We start from the raw sequence: 20,355 nt of genomic DNA, 5'->3' as shown, positions 1-20,355 counted from the left end.
TACATTGTTTTCCACTTCAAAAAGTCAATGCATCTGTTTCTATTACTCGGCTGTTTTAGATCAATATTGCGGTTTTACAATGAACACAATGTAAAATGATGATCTTATAAAACATCTATAAATACATCTTTGTCATATTAATGGTTAATTTTATTAGTATTGCAGGCAACCGTGTAAAATCTTGTCAAAACATAGTGTGTATTTATTTAGCACAACATTGCACTTGTGGTACGTTTCAAAACAGACAAACTTTCCTTTACAAAATATACGGTAAAGTTTCAAGGATACAAAAACATCTGGTGGAGTGGGAAAACAGGTGCAAGATAAGAAAGTGCACAGCCAAAGCACAAAACATCATATTCTACCAAATTTTATACAGTTATTATGTTCTTAAGACTTATATTTTGAACAGAGCATAAAACATTTCACTTTTGCTATTTATTTCTACAATAAAGTTCATTGAGTGTGTGAACGCCTAAGAAAAACACACTTTCAAGGTCGTTCGTCGTTATCTGCGTCAGTGGCAACAAAATTCCCTTGCGGTCATCTCCACGAGCACATTTGGAGTTTTCTGGTCCGCCGTGATGTTGTGGTTGGTCTTTGTTCTTCTCTGCATCTCCAGCCCAGGGACGATGGGAGCGGGTCTGCCCAGGGACGAGGTGTTGTCCTGGGTCAAGCTCACAGTCCTGGAGGGCCTGGGAGTGGAAGAGGTGCCGGTGGTGAGAGCGCCCGACGAGGAGAGGAGGAACCTGGGCAGGCGTGTGCTCAAAGTGAGGCCAGAGGGAGAGCGCCGTGGAAGTGCGGAGCAACCAGAGGCAATGCAAGTTATTTTGTTTGCAAGTTCTGGTAAGTCGACACAGTTTTGTTGAAATTTCCTCACAAGATCAAATCTAAATCCGACCAGGCTTATTGATTTGCTGCAAGACAAGAAAGCAAACACGTTAAGGGTTGCGAGGCATGAGCTGGGGGTTGCAAGATCATGTCTAGAGTCTCGGGTCAGTTGACTAGTTATTTTGGGAGTCCCAGCCTCAAACTCAATCCCACATATTTTACTGTGGGTCTTCTCTCTTGCTGCTCACTGACCTGGGGCAGGTCCAGTCCCAAACACTCAACACTTTCAGCACTAAACTTTACTGCAGAGAAATGTCTGTGACATTTGGATGGCAGATCAGGGAGACCAAAGGGAGATCAGGTCAAATGGATGAAGTCATCCATGCAATTGTATAAATATTGTACACGATTAATGAAAAAGGAGGAGCCCATTTTATCTTAAAACTGGCCAAACAGTCCAGGCATGAATTAAGTTTTGGAAACACATAAATGTTTATTTGCTAACTACTCTAAAACCTAAATGAGCAATACTTATGTGGTTTATTCACCACGGACATGATATCAACCTACTTTACTGAAGTCACATTTCCAATGCCATTTGACCTGTTTTGGTAACAGTCTGTGATTTCCTGTCCAACAGACCAATGAAAGGAGCTGAAACAGATCATGTGATCTTATGGAAAACATTTGAATTGGTTTACAGTTCAAACTTGTTATTGATACAGGAGCTGGGCCATTTTATCTGACTTCACCCTTAAAAATGGATTTCAGATGACGTCAAGATTCTATTGGCCCGTGATTTTAAATACAGATGAGGGGTAGTGGAAATTAATATTATTATATTATATTATATTATATTATATATTAAATAAAATAAAGAGTTGTGCTGTAAAAGCGAGTTCGTGGGTCAGTTATAGAACCGAACATGGTTCAACATTGTGAATGTAGTTTTTATCATATTAAAAAACAATCTAATAAATAGTTTTTAAAAACCAGGCACTCTTCTGTCTGTCAGTGACGTCGGTCTGAAAACACAATGGTATAAAAGCACGCTGTAGTAACAGAGAAGTTACTCATTTAAACATGCTGCTCATTAAGTCCAAACATTTGCCTTTTTTAGACCCTTCGTGTGCCAGGTTGGCCCCAGGACACTCCTCCAGCCCCTTCACCTTCTCCTTCCACCCGTCCATCGACCCCCGCTCCTCCTTGGTCACCTCTGCCCAGCTCTGGTTCTACTCCGGGCCAGGCCTCCCTCTGAACTCCTCTGCCCCGGTCTCCATGCTCACATCTGGGCATCAGCTCCTCTTGGCCTCCCCCGGGCCTGCGCGCCGCTCCCTGGACGGCTGGAGCACCTACAACTTCAACCCCAACGTGTTCAAATCAATTGGAGACGGCGCGTTTTCGCTTCAAATCGACTGCCTTGAATGTCAATGTCACGAAGACGCAGACAAGTTGCCGTTTTTGAATCTAAGCGTCGAAAGACGAGCGTCAAAACGCCAGTCTAGAAGTGTGTCACTCACCTGGTCGCCGTCCACCTTGGATTTGCTGCAGCGCCCCTCGCAGGAGACGCACGGGGACTGCAGCAGGGCCCACGTGGAGATCAGCTTCGAGGAGTTAGGGTGGGACAACTGGATCGTGCACCCCAAGACCCTCACGTTCTACTACTGCCACGGGAACTGCTCGTCTGCAGAGAGGGCTGCAGCGCGCCTCGGCATGACCCAGTGCTGCGCCCCTGTCCCCGGGAGCATGAGGTCCGTGCGAGTCACCACCACGTCCGACGGAGGCTATTCTTTCAAGTACGAGACGCTGCCCAACGTGATGCCGGAGGAGTGTGCGTGCATGTGAAAGGGTGACGCGCTTTTAGAGTTACGACTTTTGTCTTTAGGTGGGATAGAACATGCAGTAAATATTTATCACAGTTTTACATTCGTTAAGTGACAATTTGTGAAGAAAAACGTAAAAACTAAAGTTGAAATTTACAAGAGCCGAGTTCTAAAGCAGAATCTCTGTCTACGTCATCAATAAGCGACATTCCATCCAACACACAGGGACAATTTACACACAACAGTTTAAACTTTAAACAATCATTTAACAAAATAAAAGTTGTTTAAATTGTCAGCGTAACTTGTGTACTTAATATGGATTTTGGCTCGCTTTTACAGTATGGTTGCTAGGTTACAGTTGAAGTGGATTTTATACCTCTACCTACATCACATCATATAAGCAACATTGCAATTGTCAAACTGGTAAAAAATGTCTTAAATATAATCACGTTCACCACGTTTCAGTGACATGTGTCGTCTAACTTGTCATGTGAGTTTTATTCCGCACATATATTCAACAACGTTTGCGTTATTGTGCTTGAACAATAAAGTTGACTTCTGATTAACGCACATCTGGTATTTTCTGTCATGTTGGAACCACACTGTAATGATTTGATCCGATACCAAGTAAATCTATGGCCAATATTGTAATAACGATCCAGATACTAATGAGTTGAATTGAAATGCATTGAAACTGTTCAATAAAGAATGTCACCTTGGCATGCAGAGGTATTTAGAGCATTTATTAACGGATTTAATGGAAATTCCCCATCGTGAGACAAATAAAGGTTCTCATCTTAAAAATAAAACACATGAGGAGATCAACTAAAACGTGGAGGTTAAACCTGAGCCCACCCGATGCCACCTGCTTGGCATTTGTACCAGATGCACTTCCTCCGGTGCCATTCGGACCACTGCAGTGTATCGATATTTAAGAAAATGAATACTTCAATACCAAATATATATCAATACTGGGGTTATCAGTCTTTCAATAATAATCACAGCTAAATTAGTAAAAGCCTTAGTAATGAATAGTTGAGTGATTGAGGCTTAGTTACAAATTAATGGGTTAAGAAGTTATAAAGCCTGAATAATTCCAAAATACTCATGAATTAAGTCTTTGTCCATGCATTAAATACTTATAAAATGTTACTTGTAAGTATGCATTTTAGGTCATCTAGTCACATTTGAATTCTTACATTGATCGAGATAATCGAAAAAGGAAAAAACTACACTATTTTAGTAAATTCCACAATAAAAATATATTTCATAGTTTAAATTTTTGCATCCAAAGTATTTTTCTCAATCTGGACTTTTCTACAACACTTGTAACGCTCCCATAAGGGCTCTAGAGGGCGGTGTGAGAAAGCAGTGCTCATCACACATCTAGTCACATCCATCACACAAAAGCCCAAACAAACTGGAGTTTATCTGATAAACTTAAGAGTCACCGTCATGTTCAAATATATTTTTATTAACTCTGAAGAGAAATAATCTCTACAGTTACAAAAACTACAAAACTTGTCATAGCAAAACAGATCAAGGGTCAAAATAAACAACGTCGTACCTTAAACTAAGTCAAACGAAAAAGACAAAAAGTGGAATGAGATGATTACATGACTACAACATGGCACAGCTCCGTGTGAGAACCCCACTTTGAGACACTGGCACCAGGCTGTGTGCTCGACTGTCCTGCCTCCGTCTCCTCCACACGACCAGAGCGCCGCACGCCAACGCTGGAAAATACCACTCACCCCCAAACGTCAGCGTGAGACAGTTACTGTACACACAAGTCTGATGTTTCCAGCTGGTTCAACTAAAAAGGCAAATTATTTCCTCGAACGTAATAACACGGGAGACGCACGCTGCGCATGAGACTATGAATGAAAAGGAATTCCTTCAGCAGATCTAGGAGCATCTGCACATTTGGTCCTCAACAATAAAGTAAATATAATAAAAATAAGACAGGCATTAACACTATCGTACTACAAACAGATCTTGGAAATTTCTTTGGACATTTCCGGTCAATAAAGAATTCAAGCATTTTCCAGGTAAACTTTTTTTGGCCGATTGGATACAGGCTTAAGAAGCTTTCAAAGACTTTTTTTTTTTTTTTTCCTTTTTTTGGGATTAAATTATGAAAGAAGGACATCCAACAAAAAGCCGCCGTAAAAATGCTTCTGCTTGCTTCTCCACAAAAAGGCGGTTCTATTAAGAGGAAACGAGGGCGATAATCCTGAAGGTCCTGGAGAAACACAGCGTAGAGAAGGCAAAGGAGTGAAAGTCTGGAGCGTCTGCAAGCAGAGACTGGAGATGTGGCAGGCTTTAGTCTGGAGATGAAATGTGGGCCAGAGTCCAGGCCCTTTAATACTGAAAGGCACGTTCAGCCTCACAAACGCACACACACTGCTCTCTCTAACACACACACACACACACACACACACTTTGGTCCCCAGTCTCAGTGGTCTGACTGCATTCCCATATGTGCTTCCTCTGCCGTGTTGAGGGCGAGCGGACGACATGCAGCAGCAGGACGCACGCTCAGGCATGGATTCCTGAGGAAGACACAACATGGAGTCAGCACTGGACATTTCAAGAGCTAAAACACAGTGAGGCCAAATCAGTGCTTAAAAAGGACAACTATTCTGCATTAATTTGTATTGTTAAGTTGAAAATAAACTTATTATCACAGCATTGGGAGAAGCCAGAGTAACAGCGTTGGCTGCTACTGGCTGAAGAAGGAATTACACTCTTTAAATCAACAGTTTGCTAATGAAGCTGCTTGCCGACTCGTAATTTGACAGCAGGAATGCACAGAACGGGTTTGGTAATAATTTATGGACTTAAAACAGCAAAAACTCTAAGAGCCACGTCAAAGTGTGAGAAACACAAGTTAGAGGTGTTTCAGAATATTCTTGATGGTCGAGAGGGGAGTTTCTGATCAGGATTCAACAAACTAGCGTGAATGAAAACAAATGCTACTCCAGGTAAGTTTTTGATGAGGGAATAATGTTAGAACATAGTTCAACTAAATGTTGTTCCAACTACATCACAATCAAGAGTTCCATGTGACGTTAAACGTTACATTTGGATGCACAGAGCACACGCTCAGAGTTGCGGGCTGGTGCAGAGGAACATACCTTTCCCACTGGTCTCCCCGTGCTTCTCTTGGGCAAAGTTGAGCCTGTTCTGCTCGGCGGCGCTCTGTGCGGCCGTGTTGACCTCTGGGCTGCTGCTTCGGGATGGGCTGCCCTCGTCCACCTGGTAGGCCAGGTCCAGGTGCTGCTGGGCCAGCTTCAGATGTCTCCGGAGGCGTTCCAGCTCAGAGGAGGAGGGGCCCTCGTCCCCAAAGCTCTCCCGACCCGAGTCGCCCATGGGGGAGTCTCTGAGCTGCCTTTTGAGCTTCTCCTTCTTCATGGAGGCGCTGTAGCCAGGCGGTGCTGTGGGCATGGCCGGTCCGGACAGTGGAGGCCTGGGCCGAGTGATGACAGCGCGGCGGCGGAAAGAATCCCGGATTCCCCCGATGCCCAGATGAACGAGCTCCAGAAGAGTGAGGAGCAGACACAGGAAGGACACCACATACATGATGATCAGGAAGATGGTCTTCTCAGTGGGACGTGACACAAAGCAGTCCACAGTGTGAGGGCAGGGCCTGCTGGAGCACACGTATGACGGGATCACCTCAAAGCCATACATGACGTACTGTCCGTACAGGAAGGCCACCTCAAAGGCCGAGCGCCACAGCAGCTGGCACACGTACACCTTCATCAACCCATCACGAAGGATCCGCCTGCGCCCGTCGTGTTTCTTCTCTGAACCTGAGGGGAACAGACAACACAGAAAACTTACATAATGTCCTTCAACAGATGACTACAGATAGTGGATGATTCAAGCATTTGTAGAATCTGCTCTGTAGAATGCCACCATAGTTTTGTCACGATTTGACACATGTCTCACTATATCAACTCCGGTTTGGCCCTCCATGGTATTTGTGGTAGTTAGAAAAATATATTAAACATCTATGACATTAATTTGAAACATAACAGCGAGTGTTATATGATTTTCAGCTCTGAACTTTTTGTAACAGGGCGAAATGCAACCAGACATTTCCATTTTATGCATTTCACAATTAATTTCTTAAAATAAGGTATTTTCTCTAGACTCATGTCTGTGCTTGCGTTAGCATTCCTGGGTCTATGAAGGTAAAATAAAAAGCAAATGAAAGATAAACCCCACCTCTGTGAGACATGTGAGACATTTACTTTCAGAGAGTGCAGCTTAACTTTTCCTTTACAAACCAAAATATGCCAACACAGAGAGACGTATGTATTGAGCAAACACACGTTTTGAATCGTGACATTCAAACGATTCCAGATTGTATTGAATATTGTTGCATCTCCACTGCTCACCTTTGTCTGGCTTCTCAGGCTTCTCGGGCTCGATCTCCTCTGCGATCATGGGGTCCTCCTCTCCATTGTCCTCAGCCTCCTCGTAGTCTCGCACAGCTCCACGGCTTACGATGGGCATCCGTTTGCTCTTGCGGTTGCGGACCGTCCTGTACTCGCTGTCGTCCATGCGGGCGATCTTGTGCATGGCAAAGCCCAGGTACATGATGGTGGGAGTGGTGATCATGATGACCTGCGCACACAACCCGGTTCAGCCCCGACTGTTTAGAATATGTAAGTCCATGGGACAGCGGCTCACCTGGAAGATCCAGAAGCGCACATGTGATAGCGGAGCAAATGCGTCGTAGCAGACGTTCTCACACCCGGGCTGCTGCGTGTTACAGACAAATTTGCTCTGCTCATCGTAGTAGATGGTCTCTCCACCCACCGCCGTTAGCACGATGCGGAAGACGATCAGCACCGTGAGCCAGATCTTTCCCACGAACGTCGAGTGGTTGGAGATCTCGTCCAGCAGTCGCGTCAGGAAGCTCCAACTCATGATGCCCAAGTACCAGGGGAGCTAGAAGCTCTGGAAGATACACAGGTCACGAGATAAGCATCTTTGAGGGCAAATCTTGTACTGTGAATACCCATACATTTAAACTAAGCTTAAAACACACACAATTGTTTTTTTTTTTTTTTAAATACATTTATACAAAAAGGTCAGCAGTGCACTAGACTACAGAGGCCCATGGTCCGAGTAGACTCAGTAGAGTCTACTCGGACCATGGGCCTCTGTAGTCTTGAGTCACGAGTACAAGACTTGAATACTGCTGCACGGAGATCTGATAAGAATATAGAGACAATGGGCCGTATTTTGCCCCCAGAGGTAATGTTACTGTGGGCGAAGCGGCGCTCATTTCATCACACTTCCAGTCGGCGCAGTTGATGACAGCGCAGGGGGTGGAATACAAGAGGTGTGTTTATGCCAAAATATGAGGTGGAGTAAAGCAACTTGAGGGCGTGGTCTGGTGCATTCTGTGAATAGCCAAAATCATAACTAATAAACTTCAAAACAAGTGCACCGGAGTCGTGTTACTACCCCCACATGGACGAGATAATCAAAACAACCTTCATGGGCATAAATAACAAAATATAGTGATAAAATAGTTATAGAATAATACAGTCCAACTTTACGTGGTTGTTTTCCTCCCACACACACAGTTCTTACGACTACTGAAGTATGAATTGGCTTTTAGAAGTTTGTTAGGCAGGGCCGTCCGTCAACTAGGCTCTGATTGGCTAAACCATTGGCTGTCAAACTTGCATATAAAACACCTTCTTCTGTGTTTTATGGCGGTTGGTATTTATTCTCAAAACTGTTGATGCTGGTGTGATGAGACGAATCACAGCTCCATGCACACGCTCGCTCTCCCCTCTCTCACTCTCTCGCATGTCAGCGGGAAGTTGCAGTGAGGTTTTAGATCTCTTCCTTAGGCATAAATGACCAATTTGAACTGTGGGTTTTATATTCGAGGAGAGCGGTGCAGATGAGGGGAAACTTCCCTCTGTCTCGCCCGATACACGACTTGCACACACAGCGCAGTGCGGACACTAGTGCGTGTGTTTTGACCCACAGGTATTGCGTTTTGCTGGGTCTAAATTGACTTTGTTTTGCTCGTCTCTGAATATGTGACTGACTGTAATAAAAAAACAAAGCATTCAGTAGCTTAACATACAGAACATCTGCAAAGTCCCCACTGTCTCCTCCCTCCACAATCTCAACTGAGCGGTCTGTGATAATATCCATAGCAACAGCGTGGAAACAGTTGATAGGGATCACGGGGTACAGGGTCTAAAGGAGTTCGGCTCTGGTGCTTCTTTTTAAGTATGAATGCCAGAGCAAAACCAACTCAGCCCTAGGTAAGCTAACAAACTTCTTGCTTCTTAAGTAGTGTGAAGAAATTGGCACAGACTGACGGCCCAACACGAGATCCACACAAGACTGAGCTGACCAGTGTGCGCTCCTTTCTCCCGCCTTCCGGACCACGCACATCTCATCGAGCACTCGGGTCAGGTTAAAATGGCGAAAGCCTATCTTGAGGACATATTCGACGCTGCGCAAAACAGATAAAAGTGAATTCAATAAAGAAACAACGTTCCGAGGGTGGATTTCAATATTTTGATTTATTATATTTTTTAAATTTTGGGAAGAAATTGAAAAACGGAAAATCAAACAATGTTAATGCTCATTTCTTTCATTGCCTGGATATGAGGCCATGACTGCAAACATCTCCCACAGTTATCAGTCATTGGCTCAAACACTATCACAATATAGGGTCTGGCACACACTGGCATCCCACTCCAGCCTCTTTACGCAAAATAGTGCCCTGGCCCCGCCCCCTGGAAAAGGCTCCCGTTAAAACTCAGAGGGCGAAATATGGCCAATATATCGTCTGTAAAAACTACCAAAAGAACTAACTAAAACTACATTTCGAACATAACATTTGTCGTTTCTAGTATTTAATTTTACATTGTGTGTGATCTTTGAATCTCAAACGCAATGGATATAATGTTGCACAGTTCTGATGTATTGCTATATTATTGCCTGAATACTGCCAATTAGATTTAAACTATTTGTCATTCTCACCCAGCCCTACTACATTTACAGTAACAGAATCAACAATGACTGAAGAGCCGTAATAGAACACATGCATCACTTAAAGCTGTGTTTGTTCAACAGATCATCTTGACCCGATCAACACAGTGCAATAATAAAGCTGGAGCGTCTCAATAGGCCAGTGCAGCCTCCAGTCCTTTTTTGGTGAATCCCAGCGTCAACATGCCCCTCACGCACAATGATCAAAGAATGTGCCATGGAACAGAGCCGGAGCACCAGCACATGGGCAGGATAATGAAAGCCAGACCAGGTCCAGCCACCTGGAGCCCACCGAGGGCAGCGCCACATTCTACCCGTGCCCGCACCAATTACCCGCAACAGCGCTGAGAGGAGATTAGTCTTGATTTCCTGTAGCGCTACCAGACCTCGGCCTATAAATGATGTCAAACCCCAGAGCTGGCACAATGTGGCTATTGTTTGTAGCAGCAGAAGGACTGGTTCAAGGCAGATTAGATCACAGATTTTATAGCAAAAGAAAAAGTGATTCTGTCAAAAGGACAAACGTTTTTAAGAGACATTTTGCTACTCAAAGAAGCTTCTTTAGTTCCTCTGACAGAACTGGTGAGTCACTGCCTTACATCGGTCTGAAGGGAGGTACGATCTACACAGAAACCCAACGAGCTAGTCATTTACAGTACTGCAGTTACATCTACTGAGGTGTGAACTGTCATTCAAGTCATTTTAGGGTAACCATTCACACAGCTTCATTCCTAAAAACTTGTCCAGTTGAGAGAATAAGAAGGCTCCTTCGACCTCTGAGGGATTACACATTTCATTTTCAAAAAATTAAAGTACTTGAAATGCGCTTACTGTGATGGGGTGTAGCACCAACAAGCTTGCAACCAATAATGAAGGCCATTTTTGGATCATAAAGTGATTTATAGTGTGTAGAAGGTAAATAGAGTATTAGTGAGTCTAGTGGCTTTGCTCTAGGTTTATATCCATATTTGTAATAGTTGTTATACTGTATACAAAAGGAATTCTGTAAAATATCATTGCCACTATAATAGCTCCTAAAACTAGTCACCAAAAAAAAAAAAAATTACTTTAAAACTATGCAACAAGAACATGAAAACAATGGAAATGACAGATGGATACCGGTTGAATATACTTTGCTGAGGAAAAAAATTTAAAATGGAAAAAAATACCCTCACACAATGACCCCCTCGTGCAGTGTCACCGACAAAAGCCATTCATTAAGATCACTATTCAAGCCTCATTGTCTCAACTACAGCCCAACAAGCACACTAACAAAACTACAAGTGCCACCATTACAGTCACTCTTTTAAGTGCTCCCCTCAAAAATGTGAAAATACATTTGGCGAAAACTGTGGTGCGTCTCTAGATCATAATTAAAAAGGTTGGATAGTCCGCGTTCTGTTCCAATGGCTCCCAGATAGCTGGCTGTAATTACTAGACTGTTGACTGGCTAAAGACATGCTAGCACCCACCACCCTGAAGTCTGAGTTCAACAAAGCATGATTTACTACACAGTGCGCACTCACTTCTGTCCACTGTTACTCATCTTAAATGTCTTAACGTGAATAAAATTCTCCATCTACGCAAAGGAAAAATGTCAAAATGAGTCTTCTGTATATTTTAAGTGCCGCTGAAGCTGCCAGATTTCTGAAGCATCTTTCCATAGAGTACATCATAAAAAGTGTTTACAATGCATTTAATGGGTGCAATTGGACCACAGCAGAAACAACAGACTAAAAGGGGACATGTCATCACACTTTAGTGTGGCTTTTTAAAATGCGTACAGCAGTAGGGTGCGGTGACTTTCATGGATGGGTAAGCAGACTTTGGGTGTTCATCAATATTTGTGGATAACTTTTGTGTGCTTAAGTGAAAAAATAACTTGCATGTAAAAGCTAGTCTCTAACCCCGGTCTCCTGTGTGAAGGGCTAACACTACATTACCCATTTCACCCTTCACCGATCAATTCATACCACAGAATAGAGCTTTATGTTATTAAAATACTAAAGATATTCCTTTATTGTCCCACATGGGGAAATTTCATTGGTACAACGCAGGTAGATAGAGGTAGATACAGAAGAACAGATCACTTATAGGAAGTCTGAAAAACACTTTCAGTAGAAGATCTCCTATAAATAAATAAAAAAACTCCCATAGACAAATAAAATAAATACATAAATACCATTCCATGTGATCACGACAGTAATTGCACATGAATATGTGTCACGACAGCACATAGATTGCACATGAATTTCACAGTAATTGCACATGAATTCCAACAGCAATTGCACATATGACACAATTGCACATGGTTAGGTCAGTATTGCGAGTGTTCAGGACTAACAGTGTTTGTTATAAAGTCTGACAGCAGCAGGAAGGAAAGACCTGCGAAACCTTTCCTTCACACAGCGAGGGTGGATCAGTCTCATTGAAGCTGCTCTCCAGAGTAGATGAGAATCTAGCCAGGACCCTCCTGTCCCACCTCCTGCACCGAGTCCAGAGCACAGCCCAGGGCGGAGCTGGACTTCTTGATGACTCTGTCCAGCCTCTTCCTCTCCCTCTCTGTGATGCTGCTGCTCCAGCAGGCCACACCGTACAGGAGGGCTGATGCCACCACAGAGTCGTAGAAGGTCTTCAGGAGTGGCCCTGTCACTCCAAAAGACCTGAGTCTCCTCAGGAGGTAGAGCCGACTCTGGCTCTTCCTGTACAGTGCGTCTGTGTTATGAGTCCAGTCCAGTTTGTGGTTCAGATGAACACCCAGGTACTTGTATGAGTCCACTCTCTCAATGTCCCGTCCCTGTATGTTCACTGGTGAGGGGGCAGTGGGGTGGCGTCTGCGGAAATCCACCAGCATCTCCTTGGTCTTCCCCGCGTTGATGAGGAGGTGGTTCCGCTGACACCAGTCCACAAAGTCCTGCGCCAGTCCTCTGTACTCCGCGTCATCGTCGTCCGTGATGAGTCCGATGATGGCAGAGTCAGAGAACTTCTGCAGGACACAGCTGTCCGTGTCATGTCTGAAGTCTGCAGTGTAAAGGGTGAAGAGAAAGGGCGTGAGGACAGTGCCCTGGGGCGCCCCCACACTGCAGGTCCGAGTGTCAGACACACAGTTCCGGGCTCTCACAAACTGGGGTCGGTCTGTGAGGTAGTCCAGGATCCACTCTGCCAGGTCATACTCCACACCAGCCGTCTCCAGCTTGTCCCTCAGGAGCAGCGGCTGGATGGTGTTGAAGGCGCTGGAAAGATCGAAGAACAGAATCCTCACAGAGCTGCCAGGCTTTTCCAGGTGAGAGAGAGCGGTGCAGCAGGGAGATGACGGCGTCCTCCACTCCGATGCCAGGCCGATATGCAAACTGCAGCGGGTCCATGGCTGAGCTCACGGTGGAGCGGAGGTGGTCCAGGACTAGCTGCTCCAGTGTCTTCATCAGGTGGGACGTGAGAGCCACTGGCCTGAAGCTGTTGAGGTCTTTGGGGCGCGGTGTCTTAGGCACAGGTACCAGACAGGAGGTCTTCCAGACCTGTGGTACCACCCTCAGCTTCAGGCTCATGTTGAAGACATGCTCCATAACTCCACACAGTTCATCTGCGCAGGACTTAAGGAGCCTGGGGCTGATGCCGTCAGGTCCTGCTGCCTTCCTCACTTTAATCCTCTTCAGCTCACTCCTCACCTGTGCTGCTGTGACAGTCAGTGGTTGGCAGGGGGACTGTGTGCTGGGGGGATGGGTGAGTCCAGGCGAAGTGGGGAGCTGATGGTCCGGGGCAGATAAGCGAAGAGGAACAGATGCAGGGCATTGTCCAGCTGTGGAAGAGGGAGCATGCAGCTGTGCAGGGGGAGGAGCGGGTGACCGATCAAACCTCAAGAAGTGAGCATTTAAATCATTCACCCACTGTAGATCCCCCTCTGTCTGGGCAGGGGGGATTCTGAAGCCCGAGATGGTTTTCAGGCTCCTCCACACTCCCTGAATGTCTACAAGTGCAGGAGAGCAGTGCTTCACAAGCATTTTCAGCATTGGCAGACGGGGCCACATAGACTGCGATCAAAATCACATGTGAGAACTCCCGGGGCAGATAATATGGCCTCATGCTAATAGCCAATAGTTCAATATCCGTGTTACATAGCTGCTCCTTCACTGTGCAGTGTTAGGGTTTGGACCAGCTCGTGTTCACATACACCGCCAGACCTCCACCTCTTTTCTTCCCGCATTCTCTCGTTCTGTCCGCCCGCAGCAGATGAAAATTGTCCAAACCTACAAGAGTCTGGCATTTCTGCTGTTAACCAGGTCTCTGTGAAAATCAAGACGCTGCTGTCCCTATAAATCCTCTGGGACCGCATGAGGCTCGCTATTTCCGTCATTTTATTTTGAAGGGACCTCACGTTACCCATGACTACGGCGGGAACCGACTTCCTGTTTCCTCCTCTCTTCTCTCGGAGTTTACGTCCAGCCCGTCTGCCTCGTTGCGTTTTCCTTAGGATGTCCGCCGGGATAACGTGACGATCTCCGGGTAAGACGACTGTTCTCCGCAGTTTCATTAGTTCCTCCTTTGTGTAAACGCGGTACGGCGCCAGCCGGGGGGCGGGGCCGGAGCCGGGGGACTCAGAGCCAAGACACATCGCCACGACACGACGAAAACACTCAATCCAGCCGAATAAAGTCAAAACAAGTTGATTTAAAGCGATTCCAGTGCATGTCCCGATCGTTCGTGAAGTTCCTCTTTCATATAAACGTGTACCGACGACACGCCGTACTTTAGCGGCGGCCGGAGGGCGCGGGGGGGGGGCTGGTGGGCTCGCTCGGCGCTAGCTCACGTCACAACAACACGACGAAAAACGCTCAAATCCAGCCGAAAAAAAGTCAAAAACAGTTGAATTAAAAACGATTCCAGCGCGTGTCCCTATCGTACAGTAAGATAGAAAAAATATACTAACCATATTTCCAAAAATAGGAGATAAAGCACAATAAGTGTGAGAAAAAAGAGAGCGTTTACACCGGGCTGCTAGCTGTACCAGCGCCTTATGACGTTAAGATACTGCCTGTAATCTTAAATAACCTAATAATTTAGAAACGTGAACAGAGAGTCCTCAGAGCACATGTGCAGACCTCTTAAATAAGCTGCTGTCCACTCTGTTTCTAAAAGTTCATGTTGGAGAGCGGAGCATGACCGGGCCTCTGAACAGTCACAGAATGAAAAGCAGTGGGAGAAGAACCACCAAGCTTCCTGCAGTACTTCCCAGCAGCCTGTAGAGGCTACTAAAAGACACTGACTTTCAGCCATACTTTAGCAGCAAAAGTGAGGGGAAAACTGGCTTATTTGGATACATTTCTGAACCATTTAAATATAGTTACTATTGGAACACCACATCGTCAGTATGGTGAAACTAACCCGTCTCACGACAGTCTAAACCCAGCTCACATTCCCCATTAGTGTGTGAACAATCAAATGCTTGGTGATTCCTGCTTCCGACACCGAAGGATACAAATGCCACAAGCCAGTTATCCCTGTGGTAACTTTTCTGACAACTTGGTCACTTTTATTAGTCAATCACTGTACAACGTTAATGTTTGTGTATGGAAAATGTGCCTTTTTCAGTGTTCAGCTGTTCCTGTGTTAAAATGCTTTAATTATAGCCTAATGTCCTCTATTGGCTACACAAGCGAGTGAACAATGTTTTTAAAAATCTATAAAAAACAGAAGATGAACATGAAAAAATGCTGGGGAGGGTGAACGACAGGCGGAACAGTGGTCCCGGTTTTTGTTTGTACATTGTTTAAATGTTTTAATGTGTCAATGTACATTTTGTTGGCGTACATCTCACCATTTTTCTTTCCTTCCGTTTATGTTTAACATGTTTTATTAAAGCTAATAAACAGCAAAGGCAATCAACATGTTGCCAACCGATAGTTTGCAATTCGGATATGATCAGAATGATAAAAACATGTTTTCAAATTTTGGAAAGTTTAGGAAGACAACCTATAAGTAAATATTTGTAGTGAACAAAAAGGTCAACTACATCATAAAATGAAAAACAAAAACATGTCTCTTTTAAAATCCTATCAAACATGGCTGCCACAAGTCGAAGAAACAGACAAACTTCATGTTGGAGCTGGAGGTGACATCTGGTTCTTGCCCCTACTATGCAATTACAAGCCTCACCTATAAAGGGCAATACATGCAGGTGAATTCTGTATCCTGGAGCTAAAGACTTAGCCAGGCACTTCAAACATGATTCCTCAGAAACCTTGCCAGGGTTGCTTGCTTTCCTCGAACAAAAGAATAAAAACTGAAGATCAGTCAATGGTGATTTGAGGACACGACCTGATATGCGCCAACATAAAAGCATCCATTTAAAAACATCAGGCCAGCGGTTATTAGCATTAGCAGCCCTCCATGAGCTAAATGTTAAGTCCAACTTGTGCCAACTCTGCTTATGACTTCAAGGAGACTTCTTATCACAACTTGTATCCGAACTAATAACACACTTGACCTTGGCCATACAAATGTTAAACTTGCTTCAGCGCTGCGCAGAACAAACGGCTTTGTTGTGTCCACGTGCCGGGGCTTTCACAGCCAGAGCAGAATACGGAACGCGCAAGTGTCAAATTGGGCATGAGACTTGTTCATGTTTGTTTGCTAACTTTGTGAAAAGGAGCTCTTGGCCGATTATTGTCAAAACTTTAATTACAGAAGTGTAATTTCAGAGGCTGACAGCGTGCCATTAGTGAATCGGGGTAAGGAGCTTTTGAGCGATTTGCTAGGACATAAAGCGAGGTGCTGGGAGGAATGGAAGTAGGAGGTAAGCTGGGGTGAGTGGTTAACGTCGGGTTCTTTGAGGTTGTTGAGGGTTACCATACACTTAACACGAGCCTTCAACCAAGTGGAAAAAGAGGGCTGTTGTTAGACCGGCTTTGAACAACTAAGTCGCATCCTGGGTTCAAAGGGTGCATTGTGATACATGCAGTTGGACAAAACCGGGCAGTGTCAAGTTACGCTGATAAACTTACATCAAGGAAAACAAGGAATTTTAAACTCACATTAAAATCTATCCCAAAATGGACAAAGAATTCCAATTGTCTGCTTCCAATCAATACAAATCCTCAAGTTGGCCTGGAAATATATTTAAACATCCTACAAAAAAAAAGAAAATTCAAAAGAAGGCAGCAGCCAGGAAATCATGACAAAGCAGTGTGAATGAGGCTGAACAGTTAGGGCCACACAAGTTTATAAAAACAAATCTGAATGCAATTTTTCTTTATTCACGTATTGTAATTAGATTTGGAGGTGCAGTAATGCTAAAGAACAAAACATGAACTGCAACACTACTTCATGTATTCTATGCATTACAGAAGGGTTACAAAGATGTTTTCTTATTTACAAAGGACATTCTTTTAAATAAAATCCAACTCCAGGTAGTTTTATATCAGGAATAAGCTCAAAAGGGGTTCAGCAGAACATCAGACCTTTAAATTCCAATTGCTTCTACACCATTTCGTCTTTTGAACTCCCTGACCCACAAGTAAGAACATGCCTGTAAGCCACTTTTGGTTGTTGGCCCACCAGTTTACAACGTCGGCAGTAAAAGTAGAATGGCAGAACGTGTAGCTACAATATGCACATTCGCAACTGTAACACATAAAAAGGCCAAACGTTAACTTTGAATTCATTCATTTTCTAACCCTTGTTTCCGGGGTCGCGGGTGACTAGGGCCTATGCCAGTGACTTTGGGACTTCGGCGGGGTACTCACTGGACAGGGGCCAGCTCGTTGTAGGGTTAAAACAGAGACAACTATTTCACTCTCACATTCACTCACTAGGGCCAATTTAGAGTTGCCAATTTTGCCCAACATATGCATGCGTTTAGACGGTGGGAGGAAACCCGGAGAGAACCCATGGTAACACGGAGTGGACGTTCAGACTCCACCCAGAGATCATGTGACGTTGGTCGAACCCACAATCCCCTTCTTGGGACGCTCTGCCACCGTGCACCCTTCTTGGAATTCTACTTTCTAAAACTTCCATCACTTAATAAAAAAAAAATAAAAATAAAAAAAATAAATAAAAAAAAAACTGTAAAAAAGTATAGAACTAAAATACAAAAAGCTGCTTTCGTTTATCAGAAGTTTGATTGAGTCTCAACAAGAACTGAGCTTAAAGTCTGACTAAATCTTCATACATTTAAAACTTGTGAAGAACGTTACTCCGTTTGTCACATTCTGTTGAAAAGAGGAAACATTCTGAACTATGATAGTACACAGAACCAGTTGTCTTCAATAAAAAGCCATATGACAAGAAGACTTCCCTTCAAGTTTCAAGTGGAAACAGCTGTTCTGCAACCTGCACCATCTTGACCACCTCGCAATGGAACTTTCCTCCAAACGTTTCACTACGGCTGGGCGGCCACAACGACAAAAACTAATATATCTCAATACTTTTTAGGATTATAGATAATGATATTCAAACAATATTATGCATTGTGATATTGGATGTTGCTTGGTCCCATTTTAAGTCTCGCTTTAGTCCCCCCTTTCTAGTCTCGCTTTAGTCCCCCCTTTCTAGTCTCGCTTTAGTCCCCCCTTTCTAGTCTCGCTTTAGTCCCCCCTTTCTAGTCTCGCTTTAGTCCCCCCTTTCTAGTCTCGCTTTAGTCCCCTTTCTAGTCCCAATTTCTCCCTGGTTTAGTCCCTTCATAGTTTGGCTTTAGTCCTGGTGTCTCGATTTAGTCCCTGGTTTAATCTTGCTTTTGTCCTGGTTTTGTCCCCGTTTTAGTTTTGCTTGACAATTCAACAGAAAATGCGTTAAAACCTCAACTAACACATTTTAAAGACCTGGTTTTAACTATTGGACAATAGCCTGAATAGACTAAAATTGTCCCATAAGAGTGAAAATATCTCTTACGCTCCAAGATTACGATTCACAAACAAATACTGCATTTTTAAAACTATGAACAATAGAAACGATATCCAAATGTTACATATCAAAACAAGCTTCACCATGTTGATTTTTTTTCGATATATTACCCACCTCACTTTTAACCAAATACGACACTAAATCCCATGGGAAATAAAAACGCGTGGAAATTGTGATTCCATAAGCTTTCTTTTCTTTGCTCAATTTCACACCGCTAATCCGACCAGTGCGTACATGACTTTCAGTGGCAGCCCAGACAACTTCTAAACAGTAGCCCATTTTCTTACTGCTCGCACTGATTTACAGGCTTCTTGCTTGGAGTCACCCCGCTCCTATAGCACCTGGATGGGGGAGTTGGAGAGTTTTTATAGGGTATTGGACAAAGCTAAGGAGGCAAAGGAAGCAGAACATTCCAGGCTAACTGAAAGCAGCGGCGCACTGGATTTTAGGGTTCAGGGAGCAGACAGAGGGCACATGAACGCGCCGCACAGTCTGAGATGGAGCTAAAGGCAAGGCAGGACCTGCAGAAACGTCAACCCAACCAAATTCCAGTCAAAACGTGTGCGAATGCAAGAATGCGGAATGGGTTGGAATGGTTAACTGGCCAAAACAATGAGGACAATGGAGTTAAACTGTGTAAAACTATGGGAATTAGGCCTTCTGCGAGCTCTCCTACAAGTAACTCAATGTGGCTGTCGGACCAAATGTTGAGTTTAAGACTTAAAACAATCAGTTTAATTGAAAATGAAACTTTGCAGCAGGTCTAAACACAATACTTTACAAATCTATAACGAGGATTTTGGAACAGCTCGTTTTTATTTTCTAAGCTAAAACAAAATGTGCCAAATTATCAAAAGATGATAACAGCAATACCCAATGGACACGTTTTGCTGATTCAGACTCTATTGTTTTGGAAATTGTGGCATAGCTGGAAGGAAATGAGAGCTGCCAAGCGTTTTAGTGGTAAACACACAAAAATCCAGCAAATACTTGTTTGGGAGCCACAGACACGACGCTGGTGGAGGGGGAAGTCACAGAAGCCGCTAAACACGGCTGTTCCTTCAAAAACACTCAAGGAAATAGTGCGGTGATACAGTGGAACTTTCTTGTGTGCGAAACAACTTGTTCGGCACGCCAATAAAACGCGTCAAAAAACACCGGAAAAATGTCAGAACTGGAAGTCGTCTGCTTCCAACCGACGAGGGGGGAAAACTCACCAGCGTTTGGGGCAAGTTACTCCAAAAAAAAAACTGGCCACGTTTACTAGGACTTTATCAGACTTTTCAAAACTTTAGAAACGTCGGAACTACAACAAACTAGTGCTAAGCGTGCAAAGGCAGCGCTCCGCTCGCCAACACCAACCAACCAACCTCGTGCGCTCGATCCCTCCAATCCGTCCACGCCGTTCGCCCTCGCGCGTTAACTAATTGGACCAGGTTTTCCTAATTAGCGCGCGCGGTTAGGGGTAGTGCGGGGCTGTCATTCGGCGTCTCCTTCCGCGGGCGGTCAGTTCTGTAGTGGAGCCATCCGAGCGCGCGCGACCCCACGAGCCGAGCGGAGGTCTTCGGGGGAGAGGCGTGCGGTGCGTGCGTGTGACTTTCCTCCGGCGGCGAGCTCCTTCTGTCTCCTCACGCGCCGTGTCCCGTCGCCTGTGCCTGTGCCTCCGCCTCCGCCTCCTTCCCCGGGTCTCCCCCCTTCTCTTCTCCACCTCCACGTCAGGAGTCTCGGCCCCGTTCGGGCTGGACTCGGTGGAGGTGGA

The 20,355-nt window shown here is 44.6% G+C and overlaps 2 protein-coding genes across 2 annotated transcripts; one reads left to right on the top strand and one right to left on the bottom strand.

Annotated features, from left to right (window-relative positions):
- The first annotated feature begins 522 nt into the window (after positions 1-522).
- inha (inhibin subunit alpha) lies at positions 523-2,679 on the top strand. The gene is made up of 2 exons (XM_072447411.1): positions 523-846; positions 1,952-2,679. Exons 1-2 carry the CDS (start codon positions 585-587, stop codon positions 2,674-2,676), a joined length of 987 nt encoding a protein of 328 aa, XP_072303512.1. The 5' UTR covers positions 523-584; the 3' UTR covers positions 2,677-2,679.
- Positions 2,680-4,107: 1,428 nt separating this feature from the next.
- On the bottom strand, positions 4,108-20,194 carry LOC140361642 (gap junction gamma-1 protein-like). Its single transcript, XM_072447398.1, has 5 exons — positions 19,967-20,194; positions 7,359-7,628; positions 7,064-7,292; positions 5,795-6,472; positions 4,108-5,209 (listed from the first exon to the last, which is right to left on the bottom strand). Exons 2-5 carry the CDS (start codon positions 7,596-7,598, stop codon positions 5,196-5,198), a joined length of 1,161 nt encoding a protein of 386 aa, XP_072303499.1. The 5' UTR covers positions 7,599-7,628; positions 19,967-20,194; the 3' UTR covers positions 4,108-5,195.
- Positions 20,195-20,355: the final 161 nt, after the last annotated feature.

Source organism: Eucyclogobius newberryi, unplaced genomic scaffold, assembly GCF_026437365.1.
Source record: "Eucyclogobius newberryi isolate DKJ021-1_F unplaced genomic scaffold, fEucNew1.0.hap1 SCAF_1, whole genome shotgun sequence".
Taxonomy (NCBI): domain Eukaryota; kingdom Metazoa; phylum Chordata; class Actinopteri; order Gobiiformes; family Gobiidae; genus Eucyclogobius; species Eucyclogobius newberryi.
The sequence above is the reverse complement of the archived record's forward strand: the minus strand, read 5'-3'. Positions and strand labels throughout refer to the sequence as shown.

Bases quoted from the DNA above. Each gene is read 5' to 3' on its own strand.
- LOC140361642 (XM_072447398.1), bottom strand. From the start codon at position 7,598: ATGAGTTGGAGCTTCCTGACGCGACTGCTGGACGAGATCTCCAACCAC. The intron at 7,293-7,358 runs GTGAGCCGCTGT...TTGTGTGCGCAG, and splicing joins TGCGCTTCTGGATCTTCCAG to GTCATCATGATCACCACTCC. The intron at 6,473-7,063 runs GTGAGCAGTGGA...TGTTCCCCTCAG, and splicing joins GCCTGAGAAGCCAGACAAAG to GTTCAGAGAAGAAACACGAC.
- inha (XM_072447411.1), top strand. From the start codon at position 585: ATGTTGTGGTTGGTCTTTGTTCTTCTCTGCATCTCCAGCCCAGGGACG. The intron at 847-1,951 runs GTAAGTCGACAC...TGCCTTTTTTAG, and splicing joins TATTTTGTTTGCAAGTTCTG to ACCCTTCGTGTGCCAGGTTG.